Source organism: Phoxinus phoxinus, assembly GCF_949152265.1.
Source record: "Phoxinus phoxinus genome assembly, chromosome: 15".
Lineage (NCBI taxonomy): Eukaryota > Metazoa > Chordata > Actinopteri > Cypriniformes > Leuciscidae > Phoxinus > Phoxinus phoxinus.
Window position 1 is genome coordinate 24,800,305 of NC_136890.1, and position 16,621 is coordinate 24,816,925.

The following is a 16,621-nucleotide window of genomic DNA, read 5'->3' on the forward strand; positions in this document are numbered from 1 at the left end:
TGTTATTTTTTATTTTATTTTTTATTTAAAAAAAAGACAATGATACGACGTGTACTTTCAGAAAGATTAATAAGAAATATATCTTCTTTTGGGATTTTTTACTATCCATATTTTCATTTTATTATATTTGTAATATATATTACAAACGTAAAAAGTTTGCTTGCAGGGCATGCTAGGAACTGTAGTTTCTGCACCACACCGTTTACGGGGCGTGTACGCTCGGCGCTAACGTTACCCGGATGCGGATGTTGTCGTCTGCCCGTAAGACGGGTGATGATCTTCATTCACTCAGCGGTTCTGAGAGAGACCTCTGGCCCTTTGCATTACACCTGACATAAAATAACTCTTACGAGGAATATTTTTATTTTTCGGAATCTGGGAGCCGAATGGACCATCTTGTCGCTCGTGGATGACCGAAGAACAGATTTAAGATGTTCTTTCCGCTAGTTACAGCAGCGTTTCTGCCACAAAAACAAATGCCCAGTGGTGCCGAGCTGTCATCGACGGGTTAGCCGGTGAGCTAAACAACAAAGCGTGACGGGGTTAAGAAATATTTTTTCATCAAATCATCTTGACAACAACATTTCGCTGGATATTTTATTTGTTGAATAACGCCGTAGCGTTTTCTACATGGGTTAAACTTGTTTTTAGTATCACGAAGATGATATTGGGATCTGCATACTATCTAACTAATTGCAATCAGTTCTAGTGGGATCAATACGATGCGTTCTCTCCTTTCTGTGGTTGTAAACTGCTGATCGTGTCACTCATGGTGATGGTTGCTATTAGAGTCAAAGCACCTTTTCCCATGGCCCCATCTGGAGCTCTTCTCGAGCCTGTCTCTGCTGGGGATCTACAGTGATGTAATTTGTTGTTGTTTTATAACTAATACTCAATAGAGAGTAGCATGCCGATGTGTCACAGGAGTGCCAACATCTTATCAAGGTGACAGTCAGGTGTGGCAACAGCAGCTGACTGACCAACATTAATGAAAAGTGACTTGATCGGTGTTCCTTCCTTGGTCATTTTGTAATAGACACTAAAAGCATCTCAGAAATGCACCACAGCTGCATTCATCCAAGAGAGACGTTTAGATAAGAAGAGGGACTGGAAAGTTATTGAGCTGGAACAGTGAATGTATTCAAATTCTGTGGGTGTCACTGAATCTTATTTTTTACATTCAATTTGAAAATGATGGACCAGAAGTGGAACTCTAACTTGGTGCTAAATAAACATATCTAAGGCAGGAAAGAGTTGCCTTGGGTGTCTTCATCTACGTGAAGGTTTGGAAGCAGTCCGTTGTGAAACCGGTGGATTAGAGCCGTGCGGATGCTTCATTCTGCAACTATGTTGCCTGCTTTTTTGCTGCTGTTTTTTATGGGAACCTCCATCAGGTTATCAGAGACCATGAGCAGAGATGAGAGGAACAAACTGAGGTATGTGTCTATGTGAGGAGAAGACATGTGGAAATTTGAATTGCTTGCCATATGATTGATTCAAAATGGTGTTTTTCTTAATTTAAGAAATGCTTTTGCTTCTCAGGAACCAAGTGGTGGAAATGTTTGACCACGCTTATCAGAACTACATGGTATGTACACAGTGACTAATAACCTTTCTTGTTGACAGCTGGGTACACATTGAAGTTTTAATCCTACTTTTCCATCAGCATCCAAAGTTATGTGTTTTAGTTTTTTTTTAATGTTGAAAGAAGTCTCTTATGTTCACCAAGGCTTATGTTCACCTAAATAAATGTTGTCTATTGTAATATATTTTAAAATATAATTAATTATTTTGATGGCAAAGCTGAATTTCCGTCATCATTACTTCAGTCTTCAGTGTCACATGATCTTTCAGAAATCATTCTAATATACTGATTTCGGTCCTCAATAAACATTTATTATTATTATTATTATCATTGTTGAAAACAGTTGTACTGCTTAATATTTTTGTGGAAACCCCATGAGACTTTTTAAAGGAATCTTTTATGATAGGAAAGTAAAGCATAACAGCATTTATTTGATATATAACTCTTTTGTAACATTATAAATGCTTTACTGTCACTATTGACAAATTTAATGCATCCTTGCTGAAAGAACTAATTTCTTTAAAAAAAATGTTACTGCATTTCTGGTCACACTTTATTTTCACGTGCCTTTGTTACAGTGTAATTACACAAATACATTCTGAGTAATATTTATTATTAACATACTTATAGGTTTAGTGTATTATTAAGGTTTGGCTTGATGTTAATTGCATATAATTAATTATGCACAATTTACTGTTATTACACTGTTGATGTGTAACTACGGCACATTGAAGTAACATTTCTTTCTATAGAAATTTTTTTTTTTTCTACATTGAATGTCAGTATGGTCCAGTGTTGTTTAGTGTATTATTAAGGTTTGGCTTGATGTTAATTGCATATAATTTATTATGCATAATTTACTGTTATTACATACTGTTGATGTGTAACTACGGCACAATTGAAGTAACATTTCTTTCTATATAATTTTTTTCTTTTCTACATTGAATGTCAGTATGGTCCAGTGTTGTTTTGGACCCCACTGACTATCAGCGTATGGACAAAAACTGTTGAAACATTCTTTAAAATATGTTAGAAAAATTATATAGATTTGGAACAACATGAGGGTTATGTAATGATGCCTGAATTTTTATTTATGGATGAATTATCCCTTTAACATTGCTCATTTGCCAATAAATGTTCCTGACAAAAAACAAAAACAAAACACAGGAGTGTTGCGTGGATAGGGGAAGACAGATTAATGTTTGAGAGAACGGCATTATAATTAAAATCTGCCTGGTTTCATCTAATTTCATCTCTGTTCTTTTCATTTTGACAGGACCATGCCTACCCCGCAGACGAGCTGATGCCTCTGACTTGTCGTGGGCGAGTGCGTGGACTAGAGCCCAGTCGAGGGGATATAGATGATGCCCTGGGGAAGTAAGTCAGTTGGAGATGTGTTTAAATTTCTCTTGATTCATTTATTTGAAAAGGAATGTCGAAAACTGAGATGAAAACATGTTTTCCTGTTCCGTCAGGTTCTCCCTCACCCTCATCGACACTCTTGACACTCTTGCAGTGAGTAACATCTCAAACAGAACTTGAAACCTCTTTCAAACACTCATATTTACAGTTCAGCCCAAAGTTGTTTGCTTATGACCTGTTCTGACATCTCACAGCTGTTAAATAAGACGGTGGAGTTTGAGGAAGCAGTGAGGAGAGTATTGAAGGATGTACGGTTGGATAATGACATTGTGGTGTCTGTATTCGAGACCAACATCCGGGTGCTGGGGTGAGTAAGACATCTCTGTCAAGAGGTGCAAGGTGGACTGACGTGGTAAAATCTGTCTAGTAAATTGTGTCTGTTTTGCTTGTGTAATACTTTACTGTTCTTTTAGTGGACTGCTGGGAGGCCATTCCATGGCCATCATGTTGAAAGAAAGTGGGCAAATGCTCTGGTACCAGAATGAGCTGCTGCACATGGCCAAAGATCTTGGACTCAGACTGCTACCTGCATTTAACACCAGCAGTGGCCTGCCTTACCCTAGAGTGAGTGAAAGCACGCATGTGCAATATGATTGATTAAATGTCATCATGAAAATATGTTGTACATGAAATGTTTTTTTTTTTTTTCTTTGTTTTGTTTGCGAGCATTTATCTTTATGCCTATACAGTATACACACACACACATTCAGACAATTTCTGTTGATTCGGCTGTTCTGGGCATTGCATTGGTTTGTTGCATTAGGGAAATGAACTCTGACATCCCACAATGGCTGCACGTGCCATCAACAGCATGACCGCCCCTTTCACAGTTGCTGTTAGTTTATTTTACAGACCTTCAGTTACAAAGCATTCTCAACTTATTACATGTCTCTCTGGAATACCTGATTCTGATTGGTCCATTACAGCATTCTGCAAAAAAAAATATTTGTGAAGGAATATTGTCTAAGGAAACAGATTTCCTGCATAGAGTTATGCTAATTTGATATTCTTGTGTAATATTCCGCAGCTGCTTTATTCTCAAATAAAAATGATAATTTGGTAACACTACAATATGGTTTCATTTGTTAACATTAGTTAACATTAACTAACAATTAACAATACTTCTACAATATTTATTCATCTTTATTAATGTTAATAACAAAATTAACTATTGCGATAAAAAATATCAAAAGTGACAATAAAGACATTGCTGGTCTGGAACTTTCTGAAAAAGTTTCTCAACATTTGTAATACAAAGAAATGATACTTGAGCACTAAATCAGCATATTATAATAATTGCTGAAGGATCATGTAACACTGAAGACTGGAATAATGGCTGCTGAAAATTCAGCTTTGCCATCACAGGAATAAATTACATTTTAATATATATTACAATACAAAACATTTATTTTAAAGGTGCATTAAGCAACTTTTCATGTTAAAAATACCCGTTTTCTAACCCATACATGCTTAAACAATTGCCTGATGGGCTGAATAAGCCCTTCTCTGATCACTGAGATTGTCTCTATAATCCTGTAAAGTAAAATAAATAAGAGGGATTCGGGCCGGAATTTTAGACTGGGCACGCTCACATGGCTATGTCTGGCAGGTTTGTGTATTCGCCGGCATTCTCCGTAGAAGATGGATTGTAAGAGACCTGCTAGTAGTTCATTTCAAACACCAACGCAAACTCCACGTAAGATAAAAAAAAAGAAAACTTTTGTCCAGTGCAACCAAAAGGGCCAAATTGGACTCAGACAGGCGTCGGAATAAGACGAGAGTAAACATAGGGAAGGCTTTCAACAAATGGAGAGATCTCCGGTCTGCTCTAGGGCTCAAACGGGATTTATAACTTTATTACCTCTAAAGACATTATGATTGTAAACAAAAGATTTGCGGCTGATGCTCCTTTGGTTATGAACAGTGCTCATGCAAGCGTGCGTGTGGTCCTTTGTTCCAAACCTTTAAATTGTAATAATATTTAACAATATTACTGTATTTTTAATCCAATAAATGCAGCCTTGGTGAGCAGAAGAGACTTCTTTCAAAAACACACACATAAAGAAAAATACCGACCCCAAACTTTTGAACAGTAGTGTATATTAAAATAAATCCTGTTGGGGAATATTCTGTGATAAATCCCCTTGATTATGACTCTGATTAATGATTGGCTGCATTTACAGGTGAACCTGCGTTATGGAGTCCGTGGACCTGAGACCCGTACAGGCACCGAAACGGACACCTGCACCGCCTGTGCCGGGACAATAATCCTTGAATTTGCAGCCTTGAGCCGCTTTACTGGAGACCCTACATTTGAGGTAAAATATTACAATGGCTTCATATTGCAAATTTGAACTAGTGTCACTTTTGTTGAGTTTCTGAAGTTAATACATTCGGAAATGTCCTTATTTAACCTCCAGAGAAATGTCTGAAAACCTTGCGTTCTGTATAATTAATGTAGACCAAAGCATGTAAGCTCACCAAGCTAGTAGAAACACTGATTGTTTTGTAACAAACTAACAATGGAGCTCTGACGTCATTTCGGCCTAAAGTGTTGATTCCTGGAATGTTTGTAGCTACTCATTCAGTCTACAGAATTACAACATAGATCTCTTATGACATAAATGTGCCATTTGTCAGACACACACATCATTAGCATTAGCTGTTGTGTTGTGCACTATGAAACGTATTATGAGGTCAGGAATGTTCTCATTTTGTGTGGTGAAAGAGACTTAAAATGACTAAATATATTATAAATAGGCCAGTATTTAGGTGTTGATGTTTCATTGTATTGTTCGCAGGCTCATGCGAGAAGGGCTCTTGACTTCCTTTGGGAAAAGAGACAAAGGAACAGTAATCTTGTGGGAACGACCATCAACATCCACTCAGGAGAGTGGGTCCGCAGGGGTGAGGCTAAACTATACTCAACAACCCACCCAAAACATAAAACAACTGTGCTCATATACAGACAAATCAGGTAAAAGTCAAGTCAGAATCATGATGTTTTTTTGTCATGGTTCCCTTAACAGACAGTGGAGTTGGAGCAGGCATAGATTCCTATTATGAGTACTTGATGAAGGCTTATATATTACTGGGAGATGACCAATATCTGCATCGCTTTAACACTGTGAGTATCGCTCATTCTTTTGTTAAAGGCATCATAATCTCCTTTTCGGCTTGCGTCACCAAGCCGTCTTATTTTTCAAGCCCTTTCCTCTAAACACCTGTCATATTTAGACAACTTTGCTAATCCAATCAATCCCAGATGGATAAAATCCCACCCTACGTTTTTTACTTACACCATTTTAGATTTACTTTAAAGAGTATTTTAACATTTTGAATAAGTATTTTTTTTATTCGTTAATTTCTTTGTAGACTGGAGTAGATTATATATTTTGAATTATAATTTTTATATTTATTTTATTACACATTCATTAATTAATAACAATTTATTATTATTATTTTAGATTGAATTGTAATAGTTTTAATAATTTTTATATTCCAATTACTTGTTTATTTTGGTAGACTAGAGTAGAAATTGTGCATTTTAACATTCTGATTTAATAATTTTATTTATTTATTATTTTGTTATTTGTTTGTTTTAACAGACTAGAGTAGATTGTATATTTCAACATTTTTAATTATTATTTTTATATTTCTTTTATTGCTCTAATTATTTATAATTGTAATTTTTTTGTACTTATTTTATAATTGATCATTCATTTTATTCAGAATAGAAGCCCTGGAACATGTTGCCTGTAATTGTAGGGTCCAAAATAATTTTTCATACTTAATCTAATGCGACTCGCATTTTAGTTTTGTCTGCCATGAAATAACGGGTACAGAATAATCTGTATTCGTGAATTGTGTTCGTATTTTTCAGCACTATGCATCCATTATGAAGTACATCAGCCAACCACCTCTGCTACTGGACGTCCACATCCACAAACCCCTGCTGCCAGCCCGCACCTGGATGGACTCCTTGCTTGCCTTTTTCCCAGGATTGCAGGTGAGAAATCAGTGAGGTCATTGTCTCTCTGAGTTTGCTATGAATATCCAAACATAAGAGTTTTGCTCTTTGCAGGTTTTAAAGGGAGATATCCGGCCAGCCATAGAGACGCATGAAATGCTTTATCAGGTTACCAAGAAACACAACTTCCTTCCTGAGGTAGATCCTCTTTTCAGCTGTCTGTCTTTTGAACATCATCACAGTCTGTGGTTTATAAACTCTTCTTGACTGCCCTGTTCCCTCACGTACTGTCTCGCCAGGCGTTCACCACTGATTTCAGGGTTCACTGGGCTCAGCACCCCCTGCGGCCAGAGTTTGCAGAAAGCACTTACTTCCTTTATAAGGTACAACCGAGTTCTCTAACAAATCTCAATACAACATCTCCTTTACTCTCCATCATGTTCCTTCATATCAACCTGCAAATGTGACCCCGTTCACGCTGCATTGCTCCTGCTGAGGTGCATTCGACTGTGTATTTCCATGTAGTAAACCAGGGAGACAATGCAAATGATTAACTGTGAATTTCCTCTGAAGGCAACCAGAGATCCATATTACCTGGAGGTGGGCCGGACCGTACTGGAGAACCTGAACCGATATGCTCGAGTTCCCTGTGGCTTCGCTGCTATGAAGGATGTGAGGACGGGAAGTCACGAGGACCGGTAAGAGCTGGAGTTTGTGGATAGTTAAAGAGGATGTTGGTTTATGTGGTATATTTTTGTACAAATAGTTTGAGTGGATTTTGTAAAGTGAGCATTTATGAGTAAAGAGTGGGTGACAAGCTGTCTCACGGCATATTTATTTCCCTTCATCACCGCCCACTTGTTTCAGCATGGACTCGTTTTTCCTGGCGGAGATGTTTAAGTACCTGTTTCTGCTGTTTGCTGAGGAGGAGGATTTGCCTTTTAATGTAGAGGACTATATCTTTACCACAGAAGCTCATCTGCTGCCTCTCTCCCTCTCCACTGCCTCAAACTCACAGGCGCCCCCTGTCGTCAACAGTATGGTACTGCACATTAGCACTATAACAGTTCTGCTTGTAACACTGGTCAGAGTTGACTTTACTCATCCAGCTCTGTTTTCAATTCATATTCCTAACTATTACGTAATAGAAATAACTAAGCTCATTTTCAATTGTTGTCTACTTGTTTCTCTAATCAAATGTTGATATAATATCTTTCTGTCACCCCAAGGCTGGAGAGGATCTCGATGACTCAAATTTTGAGTGGACTTGCCCTAACACCCGCCTACTCTTTCCTGATCCCGCCTTCCCACGCAATCTCCGTGAACCAATCCGAAGCGCAGTGGATAAGAGTTGTCTGCGCCCGACCATTCATCGGTGAGAAAGTGATATAAGCAGCTGGACTATGTTCAAATAGCATTTTACATAATTATACATATTATGTCATTTTTATGTGTGTATATATACACTATCGGTCAAAAGTTTAAAAATAAGATTTTTTTTAACTCTTATGCTTACTAATACTTTTATTCAGAAAGCCTTAAATTGATCAAAAGTGACAGTAAAGACATAATGTTACAAAATAATTCTACTTAATAATGCTGTTCTTTTTAACTTTACAAATCCTAAAAAAGGTATTAGGGTTTCCACCAAAAAAGCAGCAAAAACACGTTTCCTTCATTTGATAATAATACGATTATGAAGCATTAATAATAATTAAGCACCATTAATAATTTATAATAATTGAACTCTGAATCATGATATAACAATGATGATGATAAATAAATAAATACAGTTTGTAATTTTTATATTTTAATATAAAAAATGCAGATGGTCTGGTGGAAATTACAGGAGATTTTCTTTTTTTCATCTCTCTCAGAGAGCCTGGTATGGGCCGTCCTCCTCTTAGGGCTCAAGACTTCATGGCCAATAACCCCGAACATCTGGAGCTGCTGAGGCGGATGGGTGTGAGTCTCATCCACCTCAAGGATGGCAGAGTACAACTCGTCCAGCACGCAACACAGGTACTATACAGACCTAGATATAAGAATTATACTATATAAGTTGTATTTCTTATCTATAGATTGAAACTTGAATCCCTCTCTACAGGCGGTGAGTGCAGTCGCTGCAGAGGACGGCATGCGTTTTATGCAGGAAATGATGGAGCTCTCCAGCCAGCAGCAGAAAGAACAGCTTCCTCCACGAGCTGTTCAAATTGTGTCGCACCCCTTTTTTGGTAGAGTGGTACTGACCGCAGGCCCTGCGCAGTTTGGAATGGATCTTTCCAAGAGCAGTTCTGGAGTGAGTATGATTAACTGTGACCTTTTATTATGTACTTTCTCACTTTTTTTGGGATATTTCTGTGCTGTTCTGGGTTTGTTCTTGCTAAAGGGTATAATTTTTTTTTAGCCATGCTACATTGTGTATTCTGTTCTCTTTTCCCCTCTCCCTCAGGTGCGTGGCTTCGTAACCGTAGCGGAGCCTTATAACGGCTGTTCTGAGTTGAGTAACGGTGAGATTGTGGCAGGCCGTATCGCTCTGCTGCAGAGAGGCCAGTGCATGTTTGCAGAGAAGGCTAGGCACATTCAGAAAGCTGGGGCCATCGGAGGCATCGTCATCGGTGAGAAACATTTAGGGAGTCAACCATTAAAGGGATTTACTCACTCTCAAGTTGTTCCAAACTTGTATGAATTTCTTTCTTCTGCTGGACGCAAAAGAAGATACTTTGAAAAATGTTGATAACCAAATAGTATTTTTTTTCCCTCCATACTATGGAAGTCAATGCGGTCAATGGAAGTCATTCTGTTTTTGTGTTCAACAGAAGGAAGAAATCTATTTCTATTTTCAATACTTTTTGATGACTTTTAGATTTTTGAAAGTCAAAACATTTCTAAACAAAACCCCTTCCTAAACAAAACTAAATAGGTGGCTTTTAAAATGGTTTCTGTACTGAATTTTAAAATAATATCTGGAAATGTAGTTTGTATTAAGTTGACAGTGTATCTTTTTCCCCCATTGTTACATGTGAAACTTATAAATTCAGATGTATTTCATAGCACTTTTTACATTGAACATTGTTCCAAAGCAGTTTTACAGTTATGTTGACAGCCCTAAAATATATATTTTTTTAATTCCTCAAATTTTCCACAGCCCGCCCCTAAAATACTATATATACATTGTATTTTCAGGTTTCATTTTAGTTTTAGTAATTTTGTTATGTGATTTCTTGTGAATTTTATTTTTCATTTCTTTTTTCCCCCGTTTTGGTCATTGTAGTACTATAATTTATAGATTTATCTTAGCTTTATTTCAATTACTAATTCATAATGACGATCATTAACAATTTTGTGCAGAATAAATCTGTGTTAGTATTTATGTCTCGCTCTTTTTGTTTTGTCACGTTTGTTTAGATGATAATGAGGGCAGCAGCAGTGATACGGCCCCATTGTTTCAGATGGCGGGAGATGGTCGGAGCACTGATGATGTCACTTTACCACTCCTCTTCCTGTTTCACAAAGAGGGCAACATCCTGTTGGAGGCTCTAAAAGAGTACAAGGAGGTGGAGGTGCTGCTCAGTGATAAAGCTAGAGACAGAGGTGAGTTTGGAAAGATGGCTAGTATGTGAGAAAGCATTGTGAGGTTGTGCATGTTGCATCTTCAACTTTCATTCCTTTCTAATTATTCTACCTTTATTACTCTTTCCCTCTGTGTTTGTAACCGGTTTCTTTTTCCGCTACTTCTCTTTTTTCCCTACTTTGATGAGCAGAAGCCATATTTAAGGGGAAAGCCCTCCCGGGCACCCTGTTGGATGGCAGTAAGTATCCCTCCTTGGGTTACTTTTCATGCAGTGAACCCCCTTGGTGTTATGGTGGGTTCTAGTCATGACAGAAAGATTGCACTTATGAGTTGAACACACATGAACGCTACCACAAAGTCGTAATTATGACTAGGAAATTCTGAACTTTCTTTAAGCCCAGAGTTTCTGAGTTGTGGGTGTCAGTGAGAAATTTTGGCGGGCGCAGTAGATGCAGCGTCTTTATTGACAGTACATTTTTCCTTTACAATAAAACTAAAGTTGTACTGTACACTTACAATAGAATATATAATAATTCAATTTGCTGCACCTTGATAAATTGAACAAAAGCATTAAAAAGCAAAAATTCACATTTTATTCAGAATTTTGTTGAAGTAGAGTTAAAAATCTTGCTACATTGCCATCTTGCTCCGACCAAAGAGACTTGAATTACGACTTGCCAACTCGTAAATACGAACTTCCCAGGAGGACTTGAACACACCATAAGATTATGGACTTTTATTAGCATAAAATCTGCATGTTCCTTCTTGCTGACAACATCAAATTTTGATGACGATACCATCATGCTCCACATGTGGTCCGCTAGGTTTTGCCTGTTATGTGTGATAGATATTAGGTAGATTTCTTGTGGTTCATTCAACCGACCTCTTTTTCAAGGTACAGATGGAGCAGAAGAAGAGGACTGCTCCACAGAGGAGAAAGACCACAGTTGCTCCACTTCCTCAGAACCTGTTGACCAGTCACAAGTCACTACTCAGGAACAGACAGCAGAAGACTCAGTCGTTGGGGAAGATTCGGTTCAGCCAGTGGAGGGACTTGGCAGTTACGTCCCTGTGGACGAAGGGGAGGAGCCTGCGGTGGACAGGGACTCCGGCAGCCAATCGGCGGACTCGCTGATGGCTGATTGGCAGGAGGACTTGGAAGCGTTTAAGCAGATGGAGAAGGATGAGCTTTGACATTCCCCTCCATCTCGGACTCCGCTAGCATGTCCCAGCCATAGCACAGACCGAGAAATCAGTTCTGTCGAATAGGGACAGTTATCAGATAGGCGTGATTAAGAACTCTGACTCAAAGAGCTCATTTTCTACGGCCAGTTCTCAGGGGCTTCATTCTGATTCACACATATCCTGTTCTCTTCATCTGAACGCTGACAAACTGTATTCCAGATTCCACACACTCATTACAACAACTTATCTCTTTCTCTACATGCCTAGGGTACACAATCACTCCTGGTCTTGTTTTCCTTCTAACAAATGGATTCTCTGATTATTGAAGTGCAGGCTTAAATCATCAGTGCTGATTAATCGTCTGAAAGACTGATTAATGCCTGGTTTAACTGTGATTAATTGCGTTTTGCAGTAGGATTCATATTCGGTTCTTGTCTCAGTTTGCAGGGTCTGAAAAAAAAATTTGAGATCCTTTATGAAATGATATATGTGTTTGTATGTATGATTATTGTTTTTAATTAGTAAGAGAATCAGCCTGAGGCTCTCATACAACTGGGACTCAAAGCTCAAAAACGCTTCTACCATCCTTCCACATTAAGTATTTAACGGTCTTATACATTCAGTCCAGCTTATGACTTTGCGATAAGGTCAATGTTTCAAAGAGTAGCATTAAAGGACCACGGATGACAACTTTGCATGTCAGTGACAGACTTTTTTCCCAAGGATGAAGGAGACATGTGAAGCATCCTAAAGAATCCGCCAGAGGACGCTATTGCTCCTTTGCACCCAGTAGTTAATTAATTGACTGGGAGACCATGCCAGGGGGCATGAAACGTGATAAGCTCAATAAAATTGATTGAAAATTTTAATATACGACTCCTTTTTATTGGATAGGCTTTCTATCACATGTGTGATATTTATGAAGGGAGCGGGGACTTGATTACATTTTAGCTTTATGAAAGTGCGTATGTGATAAAGCAGTAAGGATGTTGCATCTAAGTGCAAGTGTAGAGTAAAACCACTCAACTTGGCTGCTGAAAATTCAGCTTTGCCATCACATAAATAAATGACATTTTAAAATATATTAAAATAGACAGTTGATCTAAATTGTAATTATATTTCACAATATTACAGTTTTACTAGTTTTGATCGGATAAATTGAGCCTTGGTGAGACTTCATTCAAAAACATTAAATCGTATCGACAACTTACCCAAACTTTTGAATGGTATATAAATAAATGTGGATTATCAATTATATGTTTATTAGTTTACCATACTATTGAGCAATACATAAAAAATATTTTTGTATAATAAACACATAAAATAGCCTATATATTTATTTATTTATTTATGGAACGTTGCATTATAAATATATTCGAATAAATATAACAAATGATAAGAACAGAACATGCATATATAAAGAGATTTATGAAATATTGGTTCAAAAATCTTATGATTTCCTGGCTGATGGAAGACATGCAACTGGGGGTGATGAGGGGAAATGTAAGGATAATTCGACTAGTTCCTCCCCTCCTACGTCTAGGCATGTGGTTGGTTTGCCACACGGGCTTCAGCAAGATGGCTGCAGTTCTTCGAGCAAATCAGGAGTGTGGGCTGTAAGCCAGCGGTCCACATCACATCACTACAGTAACAGCAGCGCATATTCCCGTCCGCCTGTGTGTGTATGTGTGTGAGCCGCCGCCAGTGGAAGTGGAACGAGCGGGTCACTTCTGACAAGTGAGTGTTTCCCTGTCATATTTATGCATTTTTGCGCTGATTCGGCAAGTGTTTGTGTTCATTGTTACATGCAAACCGTTTGCCTTTCTTTGTGTCTTGTCTTGTCTTTAGTGAGTCGATTCCTGGTTCGGTTACTGACTTGTTTTTTTCTGTGTTTTTTTTCCATGATCAGTTCTGATCTTTGAACTGATTCTGGATTACATTGTGGTTTGGGCTGTCTCAATGTGCTTCCATACACAGCATATGACATGTTAGGCGCTAAAACGAGCGTAACAATTGTAGGCGCCTATGATGCCCACAATCCTGACTAGATGGGCTGTTCACTGGGTTTCCAGACACAGCCATGATTAAGACAGGAATAGGTGAGATCAATTGTTGAGTAATGAGTCTGTCCCATTGCATGAACATACATTGATTTACACCCGTTTTTTACGAAGAACAGCTGAACTGGAAGTAATGAAAACAAAAGACACCTGGGTTGGCATGCATGCACACGTACACGTGTGTGTCCCACTGTCCTGCGGGCAGACAATGCGCCCTCTGTCTCTGCCGTGGCGCAGCTGTGTGTGTCCTTCTGTCACTGTGCTTTCATATGCAGTATTTTCATTAGCGTAGAGCTCCTTAGTGTATGACTGACTGTCTGTGTGTTTGAGTGGCAGACTAGGGGAGCTATGTGTGATTTTAGCCATGTTTGATTTGTAAATGAATCCTTAGCAGAATCTTTTTAATGAAGCGGTTTAGAGAACCGGACTGATTGATTCTTTATGAATCGGTCCGAGCCTTTATCGAGTCAACTCAATGACTCAACCGAGAATGTGATTTAGCAATGGGTGATCCGTTATTTTGTGGTGTCTGATTCGTGAACTAATCGTTCTTTAGTCGATGAATCGGATGAACGATTCATTAATTAATCTGACTTGATTGGTCCAAGTGGTTTTTGAATGAGCTCACTGACTTATTGAATTGATAATCGTTCAACTTGTAGTGATCTGTCTTAACAACTCTCTGACTCACTGAGAACCGTCTTTACAGTGTTCCAATTTAAGAGTTCCCTTACTCATTATACTAACAGACTCAGGTTTTTCCTACTCTGAATGATCTGGGCTGCTTTTCTCAAAAGCATCATAAGCCTGCGTAGATCGTATAGCCTAGCCATTGGCACCAATGGTCTCTATCTATGATCAACTTGGCTTGTGGTGCTTTTGAGAAACGCAGCCCTGGTTTGACAGCTGACTTTGCTGAACCATTGTTGTGTACTGTAGATTGTATATCATATCAGAATTCAATGGGACCCAAGAGCGATTCTTATTTTCTCTATAGGCAAACTGATTTTTAACGACAATATAAATCTTTAACTACTCTTAACTACTTTTTTTATGGGCTGCTTCAGGACTGCAACAAATTAACACATAAAATCAGGATAAACAGCCTTAATTAACATTAAACTTAATTAACAAAAAACTGTAATTAACAACAAAACATGCTTAGTCTATGTTGTAGAGCATGCAATATGCAACACTGGGATGTTAGGAACCACATCAATATACAGTATACAAGATCTGATCGTCATTTATTTATTTTATTTATTTATTTATTTATTATTATTAGTTTTATCTGAAACAAACTGAAGGAATTCATTTACGGAAATGAGTTGTGCTTTGCTATGGGGGACATGGCCGGCTCTGTACCTCTCCCTCTCTTGATCTCTCATCAGTCTGACATCTCCATCTGTCTCCCTCTCATCCATAAGCGGTCTGTGTGTGTTGCTTTGCACACATATGGCTTTTGTTCTGGTGACTGAAGAGGCTGAAAGGCTATTAATAGCGAATGTGGGTTCTCCTCTTGGTCAGTCAATTTCAAGCTTCTCCACCACCAAAGCTACCATCTCCCTCTCCCTCTGTTTTATTCAGTTTCTCCCGCTCGGTTCACAGGACCCGAGAAAAGCGACCCAATTAGCCCATGGGGTTATGATGCAATATCAGGGTGACATCACTCAGAGAGGAGGTTTCCATAGCTACCAGAGGTCTATGTGGGAGGTTCTGTCCTGTTGCAGTGTTAGAGCTTTGTGTGGTGTGTTCTGATGACCAAGGATGTTGCATGTGTGTGTATTTGTGAATTACAACTTTAGGTTTTAGTATGTTGACAGGACAACCTGATCTAACTCTTGTACAGTGTGGAATGGCTTGGTAGTTGTGTGTTTAAAGGAAAAATTTTACTCCTTCCAAAACCCTATGACATTCTTTCTTATTTGGAACACAACACAAATGGAGATTTTTTAGCAAAATGTTCTTGCTTTTTTCCATGTGAAAGTGAAATCATATATAAATGGTCCATATAAGTCATTCTGCATGTTCCATGTTTTCTAAAGCTATGTGATTTTGTTTTGAATGAGAAACAGTTAAATTGATTCATTTCTTAATGAACTCAGTTCCTTTCTGCCGTAGATCTCAAGAATATTTTTAAACAATACAAAAAATGAAACAATCTGTCTTTGTACTTTTGTAGTTGATAACCAAAATATAGCTTTGAACACCAGGTTGGTAATTATAACACGATTATTATTTTGTAATATTTTGTATAACTGTACCTTTTTGTTTTCATCTGATATAATAGATTTTGCAAAATGTATTTATTAAAGGGCACCTATTATGCAAAATTCACTTTTACATGGTGTTTGAACATAAATGTTTGTACACAACCACCCTATAATGATAAAATCCATCCAGTTTTTTTTTTAAAAAATCCCCATAAATCATAAGCACTGTCTCAGAACAAGCGGTTCTCAAAATCAATGCAATGTGACGTATAATTGCACAAGCCCCGCCCTCGAGTCACGACTGTTGATTGACACTGCAGTTTGAGCACAGACCCGCCCTGAGTGAGCTGGACACAGTCCACCATTTTTTCGATGCTGGACTGGAGCAGCTGTAGAATAGAATGTCTCCGAAAGCGATTGAGGTGTTTTGTTTTTTGGATGTTAGAATAAAACATAGCAGTCTTCATTTACTCTCGTTGTTACTGATTACAACTGCTCTTGTGATCCAGCTTGTCTCCGGAGCGACAGGACTAAAGTTACTGATCACGACAGAAAGGAAAGTGAGAGCGAACACTTTATGACAGCTCGAGCTCATCGAGTCGTTTTACAGAT

General features: G+C 38.2%; 2 protein-coding genes across 4 annotated transcripts in view; both read left to right on the plus strand.

The window, feature by feature from the left end:
* Window positions 1-257: 257 nt before the first annotated feature.
* Window positions 258-12,605, plus strand: edem3 (ER degradation enhancer, mannosidase alpha-like 3). Of its 3 annotated transcripts, XM_079636951.1 has the most exons (21): window positions 258-1,436; window positions 1,543-1,588; window positions 2,862-2,962; window positions 3,061-3,100; window positions 3,202-3,314; window positions 3,421-3,571; window positions 5,191-5,325; window positions 5,809-5,914; window positions 6,037-6,134; window positions 6,891-7,016; window positions 7,092-7,175; window positions 7,277-7,360; window positions 7,551-7,675; window positions 7,845-8,019; window positions 8,207-8,352; window positions 8,855-8,999; window positions 9,085-9,276; window positions 9,430-9,595; window positions 10,386-10,571; window positions 10,742-10,789; window positions 11,447-12,605. In XM_079636951.1, the coding sequence occupies exons 1-21, from the start codon at window positions 1,330-1,332 to the stop codon at window positions 11,743-11,745; spliced, it is 2,673 nt and encodes an 890-aa protein (XP_079493077.1). In that variant the 5' UTR covers window positions 258-1,329; the 3' UTR covers window positions 11,746-12,605. The 3 variants fall into 3 exon arrangements, with proteins under 3 accessions (XP_079493077.1, XP_079493078.1, XP_079493079.1); XM_079636952.1 differs by lacking the exon at window positions 10,742-10,789; XM_079636953.1 differs by lacking the exon at window positions 10,742-10,789 and having other exon boundaries at window positions 11,453-12,605.
* Window positions 12,606-13,267: 662 nt separating this feature from the next.
* Window positions 13,268-16,621, plus strand: part of LOC307011382 (uncharacterized protein C1orf21 homolog) — a 29,642-nt gene continuing 26,288 nt past the window's right edge. Inside the window, exon 1 of the mRNA XM_079636963.1 lies at window positions 13,268-13,473. The gene's annotated coding sequence lies outside the window, so the exon portion shown is untranslated. The remainder of the gene's footprint in view (window positions 13,474-16,621) is intronic.